We start from the raw sequence: 8363 nt of genomic DNA on the forward strand, positions 1-8363 counted from the left end.
ACAAATAGCAAATTATTATGGAAATCAAGGAGAAAATAGGCAGTTTAATATTTAATATGCTAAATGTCAAATAACAATTAAAATACATAATTCAAATAGCATGTAACAAATAATGCAGGAATTCAAGAATTAATATTTGACAAAGAATAGGAGAGAAACAATTATTATAATAATTAATTTATGATTTAAAATAATTTATGATTTTTCGAGTAAGCAGGCAAACAATTAATTTGGCGACGTATATACACTCGTCACCACGCCTATACGTCGTTTACATGCATTTCACATAACAAATAATTTAAGGGTTCTATTCCCTAAAGTCAAGGTTAACCACGACACTTACCTCGCTTTGCAAATTCCAATTAATTACTCGACCACGGCTTTTCCTTTTAAATTTGTCTCCAAAAGCTTCAAATCTATTCACAAACAATTCGATATACTCAATGCGAATCATAGGAATTACTTTTTCCATATGAATTTATAAATTTTCCATATAAAAATCTAAAATTCATTAAAATATTCAGCAGTGGGACCCACGTCTCAAATCCCGGAAAAACTTACGCCCATTCCGAGACGAGTCCAACCATACAAAAATTATCCAATTTCGATGTCAAAGGGACCTTCGAATCTTAAATTTTCGTTTTTGGAAGATTTTATAAAAAATTAATTTTTCTTCCATAAATTCATGGATTCATGATATAAATGAGTATGAAATCATGAAATATAATCAATATAGTATAAGGAACACTTATCCCAATGTTTTTCCGTAAAAATCGCCCAAAAATCGCCTTACCCAAGCTCAAAAATGGAAAAGAGTTGAAAATGGGTCGAAAACCCATTTCTAGAACTTAAGTTCTGTTTCTGGGATTTTTACCCTTCGCGAACACGGTCAGTGCCTCGCGTTCGCGAAGCACAAATTTGTGCTGTCCAATTTTACTCTTCGCGAACGCGATGCTTGCCTGGCTTGGCCTTCGCGGACGCGAGATGCCATTCGCGAACGCGAAGGCTAATTTTCCTAGCCAGCCTCTTTCCTTTCGCGAAGGCGAGGCTTCGATCACGAACGCGAAACTTCGCACCTCAAGCCTTTGCGAACATGACCCCCTCTTCGCGAACGCGAAGAAGAACACACCAGAAGCCTGAAGTCTTCAGAAAACCAGATTTTCTAAGTCCGAAATCATTCCGTAGCCCATCCGAAACTCACCCGAGCCTTCGGGGCTCCAAACCAAACTTGCACACAAGTCCTAAAACATTATACGAACTTGCTCGCGTGATCAAATCGCCAACTAACGCCTAGAACTATGAATCGGATACCAAATCAAAAGAAATTTTCAAGAAAACTTTAAAACCTTTATTTTTACAACCGGATGTCTGAATCACATCAAATTAACTCTGTTTCTCACCAAATTCGGTCTGACAAGTCATAAATATTATAGTGGACCTATACCGGGCTCCGGAATCAAAATACGGACCCTAGGTCAATAAATCTAACACCAGAAATTTCTTAGAAATCATTAAGCTTTCAAGCTTTTAATGTTTCATCAAAATTCCATATCTCGGGTTAGGGACCTCGGAATTCGATTTCGGGGATACGCCCAGGTCCCAAATCACGATACGGACCTACAAGAATTGTCAAAACACTGATCCGGGTTCGTTTTTTCAAAATATTGACCAAAATTAATTTAGTTGAGTTTTAATGCTCTATTTCCCATTTTAATCTATTTTTCACATAAAAACTTTCCGAAAAATTATACAGACTATGCACGCAAGTCGAGGAATGATAAATGGTGCTTTTCGAGGTCTTAGAACACATAATTACTTATTAAATTTAAAGATGACATTTTGGGTCATCACATTCTTAACATAGCAACAAAGCATTAAAATTACCTAAAACAGAAAGGGATAGATGAACAACACATCTTTCTAGTTTTGAATTGGACTGAGGGAAAATATGTATATAGAATTTTACTAAATCCTTTTACAGTATCAGCAAATAAAACTTAAATTAAATACTCGTTCCGGTCCACAATAAGTAACTATTTTACCTTTTTATTTTGATCCAAAATAAGTGTCTATTTACATAATCAAGAATGAATTAATTTTATTTTTCTAAAATTTGCCTTATCTACATATTCCAATGTGTCAAGGTAATAAATAATTACAGTTAATTTAGTGAATACATCTTTTTTTCTCTAGGAGTTCGTATTTTCTTAATGGGTATGTCAAAGGTAAAATGGTCACTTATTGTGGACCGGAGGGAGTATATTATTAAGGATGGTATGAATCATTTATAGTTACCAAAATAGAACTGAGATCTAAAGGAGATTGATTATAACTTAAACTTTAAATTCCCAAGGCACCTTGTGGAAAGTCAAATGATTTATGAAAGAGGGATTTTCAGAAATCACTATTGTTTAGTGGCTATTAATTTTCTATAGCTATCATATACATAATTACTTCATATAGCTATTATTCAATTGTTACGGTTGTGTATTCGCTGTATTCGCGCCACTATATTCATGAATACAGCAGCAAAAAGCGCCTAAAATTAGGGCAGTCCAGATGTACGCGCATGTATCTGCGCCATGTATTCATGAATACAGTAACGATAATCACCTTAAAAATAAGTATGTCCAACTGCTAATAATGGAAATAATATCAATTAGCGTGATACACTCCTAATATAACTCAACAAAATCAATTCTAACATGCATCATTATCAACCCAATTAATTAGAATAATTTTTCAGTTGTATATAGCTTTTGTATTTAACTTTTGTATTTAGTGTATATAACATGCCTCATTAGATTCAATGTTTGTATATACTGTATTCACTATTTTATATTCAGTGTATTCAAATGTATTTGTATTAACAATATTTTAGTTATTCCAAATATATGTTATTACTGCTGTATTTAGTATATTTCATTGGTTGTATTCATTGTATTTCTATTTGTATTTAGTGTATTTTACTGTATCTTAAAATTAAATATATTCAGTATTTATATTATATTCTATTTTAATATTTGTATTCAGTGTATTTCAATGTTTATATCATGTATTCATGCATGAATATATGTGTATTCAGCTGTATTAAAAAATACAAACCTTTAAAATACATAAATACATGCAAAACATAATGTATTTATACAAAAATACAATATATTTGAGGGAATTTGTATATAATACAATGTAGTTATATCATTGTATATGACTAAATAGCAAAAAAGAGAAGAAAGTTCGATGGAGATGGCGTTTTTCGGACAAGCAAAATATTGTAAACATTGTATTAAAACTAAAAATGGAGACGAACAAAAACCCCGGCCCTCAAATCTTCTTTGGCGTAAAAAATATTGCAGTATCCGTGTAGAGGAATCCATTGCAATATCCGGCGTAGAAGAAAGTCACAGTCTCTTTATTTCTAATATTGCAGAACAAATCCATTGCAAATATCTGGCGTAGAAACTAAGCAGTACAAATCCATTGCAATATCCTACGTAGAAACTAAGCGTGTATTTTGCTCGAAGAGAGAGAAGGAAGAGAGAGAGAGAAAGAGGAAATTTTTTTATGGGATTTTGAGAGAGAATCGTGTGTTAATTGAAAGAAAGAGAAAAAAACATAAATAGCGTATTTCACACCTCAATTGTAGTATATACCATAAATACCTATTTTGCTATAAAATATTAAAGGTAGCTATAGAAATAATATTTAAAAATAGTTTTGGTTTATAATAAATAGGGTGTATACCTTTGCTATAGGAGGTAAAATTTCATTTATGAAATTCTTGCAGTGATATAATTAGCTATAATAGCCTGTTTGGCCAAACTTCTAAAATTTACTTATTTTGAAAAGCACTTTTCTCAAAAGCGCTTTTTTAAAAAGTACTTTTGGTGAGAAGTAATTTGTGTTTGGCTAATTAATTTGAAAAACACTTTTGAGCAATAATTAGTTCTTTTGAAAAGAACCTACTTTTTTCTACTTTTCCAAAACTGCTCAGCTTCTACTCAAAAACACTTTTTTTTTTCCTTCAAAAAGCTTCCAAACACCTTGATTTTGGCAAAAAAACACTTTTGACTAAAAAATGCACTTTTGGCCAAAAAATAAGCTTGGTCAAACATGCTATTAATCATTCATTCAACAATTGTAACTAACAACTTATCCGGTATATGCATTGATCAACAATAGGTAAAAACCGAACTCATACTAGTATTAGGGCCCAATTAAAGTTGGATTCGCGCCGAAAAGTCCCATTGGGGGTAAAGTACTCTCTAATAAAGACGACTTCGTATTCAGGATTCGAATTCGCGTGAGATCTTTGATTAAAATATTTTCCTTTTTATGGTGGCAGATACAAAAACAACATACAAAATCTTCCATCAAGCCATCAGAGAACACAAATCTACCAGATGAAAACTGTTAGAAGCAGTAAAGCACTAGGTCAAATTGTCTGTTACAAAGAATAGCTACAATAGCAATATTCATGTCACATAGAACACTACATATCTGTCCAACAAGCTAGTAAGAATGTCCTTCTTCCTGTCCGAAATAGACTAATTACTACATCACCAATTGAATGGGCTTGGCAGTGGATCGATATGATCAAACATATCCATGGGGAAGTCATCGATGAAGCTATCTGGTGTAAGGGGGATGTCGATTTCTCTCTTCACAGAAATAATATCAGAGCTTCTCTCTGGTCCTGAACATGATGATGGTACAAAAGGGACTTGCACATTTCCTATTTCAGAAGCACTGAGCTGCCCGAAAAAATCTAAGAAGTCAGATTCCTCAAGTTTCATGGGTAATATTTGACTTTCCAGTGGGTGAAGAAAGTCAGTTTGCAGCGGAATCTGAGGAAAGGGAAGTGGAATCTGTGACCCGAAGCAGGCTCTCTTCTCATAAGGGTTGAACTCAGGTTGAAGCAGATCTGGCTCGAAAGGAAGTGAAGTTGAATTCAATAACTCTGGCAATTGGACCATGTTGATTGTGTTACAATTGTTCATATAGGATGATGGGCAATACTGGGATATGGACAAAGACCTTTCCTCTGCCAATGAGCTCAACTTTGGTCCCTGAAAATTCAATAAGAGAAAGAGATAATCCAATGTACAAGCTGAAAATTACAAATTATGAGGATAACTATTCAGTGAAAAGGCATAAACATACAACCTTATTGGCTGGTTAAGAGTAAGACAACTACTACTAGAGCTCTTACATATCTTAACAATGTTTCTTTCTATCTGAGAAGTTTTGACTAAACTGTCACAGACTGACCATAAGTGAGGAAGCTGAGAGATACAAGGTCCATGAAGTTTTCAAATGCCCATTTTATCAAATCTTGAGAAAAATACCAGTCAAAAAGTTCTCAATGTCTCAGCTAAACCAATTATACAGAAGATTCATTTAAATAAGTCCGGTAAAATTTGACAACACTAGAGGATAAACCAGAGAGCAGTATAGCCTATATAGGGATGACAAGAATATTGAATTACCTCTACTGAGGGATGTTTTTGAAGAGCAGGAGCTTCCCTGTTGTTAGTCTTCTGGGGCTTACTAGGCTGTTGTACTGAGGTCCGCAAAATTCTAGCCAATTTCTTCTGCCGGCTACTCCAGAAATTCTTGACATCATTGTCAGTTCGTCCAGGCAAATATGTAGCAATTCTAGCCCATTTGTTCCCAAATTGTGCCTGAAGTTCAATCACAGTCCTCTCCTCCTCTGCTGAAAACTTCACTCCACTACTCATTCAAAAGAAAAGAAAATGAATAATTAACAAAAGAGGTATCATCACCTTCATTTCATCAAATACACTTCCAGTTTGACAGAAGCAGATGATAACACTAAGCATATAATCAAACATCTGATACGCATTGCAACATCATCAGCGCTATAGCAGCAAATCTCTCATTTTGAATTCTCCATCAAATTTCAACAATTTAACTATTTAAGCGAATTTACAGGAAGAAGAGAGTAAAAAGAAAACTGCATATCTTCACAAAGAAACATTGTAAAAAAAACAAACCCCGCCATGAAAAATAATTAAACACAATTTCCACAAAATATCAGCAAATTGGTAAATTCTATGAAAAATAAAAAACAGAAAAAACATTTTTTTGGCAATTATATATAGTAAGATAAAAATAGCAGAACAAAGAACCCATAACCAAAAACCCTTTCTACAAGCAACGCATTAAGTAATTCCGACTATCTCCCAAACCCAACAATGGGAACCCCACGATGAAAATGCATTAGCATTGAAACTCCACAAACTCTCAGCAAAATTGCAACTTTAACAACAAAAAACTAAAAAAGAAGAGCAAAAACAAAAAAAAAACCTTAACCAAAAACACAATTTTGCAAGCAATGCAACAAGAAATTCCCACTATATCCCAACCCAACAAAGAAAATCCCACAATGAAAATACTTAACTTAAAACAGAAATTTCTCAACCCAACAAATGCTGAGTACAAAGAAGAGTGACGAGAATAGAAAGCAATACTGTAGAATGAAAAGAAGTAACTAACCTTTTCAAGTTGGGGCGAAGTTTATTGACCCAACGAAGACGACAAGATTTGCCAGTACGCTGTAAAAGGCCTTTGGATCGAATGGAGCTCCAATCTCTTGGCCCATATTTTTTCACATGCTTTCTCAACACCTCATCTTCTTCCGCTTTCCACGGCCCTTTCTTTATCATCGAATCACTCATTGAAATCTTACGTTATCAATTGTCAGACTACTTACAATTCAAAGTTTTGATTTATTTTTCTTTCAATTCTGGGTTTTTGTTTACTTATTAGTAATGTGTTTGTGGGTAGTGACAGTTAAGGCGGTTATAGGCACTATCTTCCCACCATTTACCCCTGTTCCCGTATTTTTCTGTCCAGTTCAAATGTGGGTTTCCAATTACTTTAATGCCCATCATTTCATTATTGCATGTGTACATAAATACTGCATGAGACCATGGGCTTTTTGGGAATTTCACACTTTATTGGATAGGTTACCTGAGTATAGTAGAAACCCTAAGTTGTTAGAAAATTATGACTCGAGAAAATCCTTTTTCTTGCATGGGTTTACTTGAAAGAATATAATAATAAATTTTAAAAAAGGGAAATGTTTTTTTCTTAAAAAGTTTAGTAACTTTTGTAGAACTTTAATTTGGAGGAAAGTTTCATGTGGAAAAAATTTAAACACTTTCTTCACATCTGCTTGCCAAATGCACAATCTCTGAAAAATAAAAGATTTTTATAAAACTATTTTAGATAGTTGTACTTTTTTTTAGAGACTTATGAGTGTGAAGAAAACTCCATTTTTACATTGCTGTCAACCTCTTGAATTAGAACAAAACGTAAATTGAAAATGATAGTATGCCTCTCGAAGGGCTTATTGAGAGAAGGCGAGAAATGAAGTTTCTGGGGAAGTCAAGGATTGATCAAACCATCTTGCTTTCCTTATTTGAAGTTGCAATTGTCTGCGGGTGTAATTTTCTATGTCAAGTTGGGTCCTAATTATACCAAAATAGTACCATGCATTTTAAATTGGCAGAGCTTTCTACGTCAATTTGGGATTCTTATACAATACTATTCCACCTGAATAATAAATATTTACCAATCTATTTGGAGAATTAAAAGATGCATATTCTCCAATTGTATCATATCATATATCTCTTGAGGAGACTTATTTTGTTATGATAATGCCATCAGACTACTTTATGAGTTTTTGTTATATGTGTTGCAAGATGGTTTGGCTACTTGGAGTTTTGTTATAAGCTTGCATATTATTGTTGATGTTACTAAACGATTGGTTAAGGGTTTGTTTAGCGAGTTTCGCACTCACTAGGTGCCAGTCACGACTCTCTAACTTTAAGTTGTGAAAAATATTACAAAAAAAAAAAAAAAAAAAAAATTAAATGTGTAAAACAAACAATGAATGTGCAAGAAAAGTCTTTTGAGGATACAGCTTATAATAAACAGTGCTATAATTGCCATAAATATATATTCCTATATGTTTTTTTGGGAAAATAATTTATATAAATATGATCGCTAGTCAGTCATTTCATAGTAATTGGAACATAGATGTCGCTATACCCTCTCAACAACATACAAGGCATATGCTATTAGTGCAATCGCAACATAGAGCACCAATATTGCTATTTGCTGCACATTGCTGATCCTGGGCAACCTGAAATTCACAAAACAAACGTATTCCATGTATAAAGTTCATATACCTACCGTAAGCGAGCAAAATCTACGGATTTCTAAATCGGAAATATGCATTTGTAATCATGATTATAAAATAATTACTATAATTACTATAATTTTAAGAGAGAGATTTGAATATATTAATGTCGAGACAATCCCAAAAAGAGAAA

At 33.4% G+C, this 8363-nt stretch overlaps 1 protein-coding gene across 1 annotated transcript; it reads right to left on the reverse strand.

Annotated features, from left to right (window-relative positions):
* Positions 1 to 4438: 4438 nt before the first annotated feature.
* LOC107816633 (transcription factor DUO1-like) lies at positions 4439 to 6738 on the reverse strand. Its single transcript, XM_016642363.2, has 3 exons — positions 6520 to 6738; positions 5490 to 5733; positions 4439 to 5069 (listed from the first exon to the last, which is right to left on the reverse strand). The coding sequence occupies exons 1-3, from the start codon at positions 6699 to 6701 to the stop codon at positions 4560 to 4562; spliced, it is 936 nt and encodes a 311-aa protein (XP_016497849.1). The 5' UTR covers positions 6702 to 6738; the 3' UTR covers positions 4439 to 4559.
* Between the last annotated feature and the right edge of the window lie 1625 nt (positions 6739 to 8363).

Source organism: Nicotiana tabacum, chromosome 19, assembly GCF_000715075.1.
Source record: "Nicotiana tabacum cultivar K326 chromosome 19, ASM71507v2, whole genome shotgun sequence".
Taxonomy (NCBI): Eukaryota; Viridiplantae; Streptophyta; class Magnoliopsida; order Solanales; family Solanaceae; genus Nicotiana; species Nicotiana tabacum.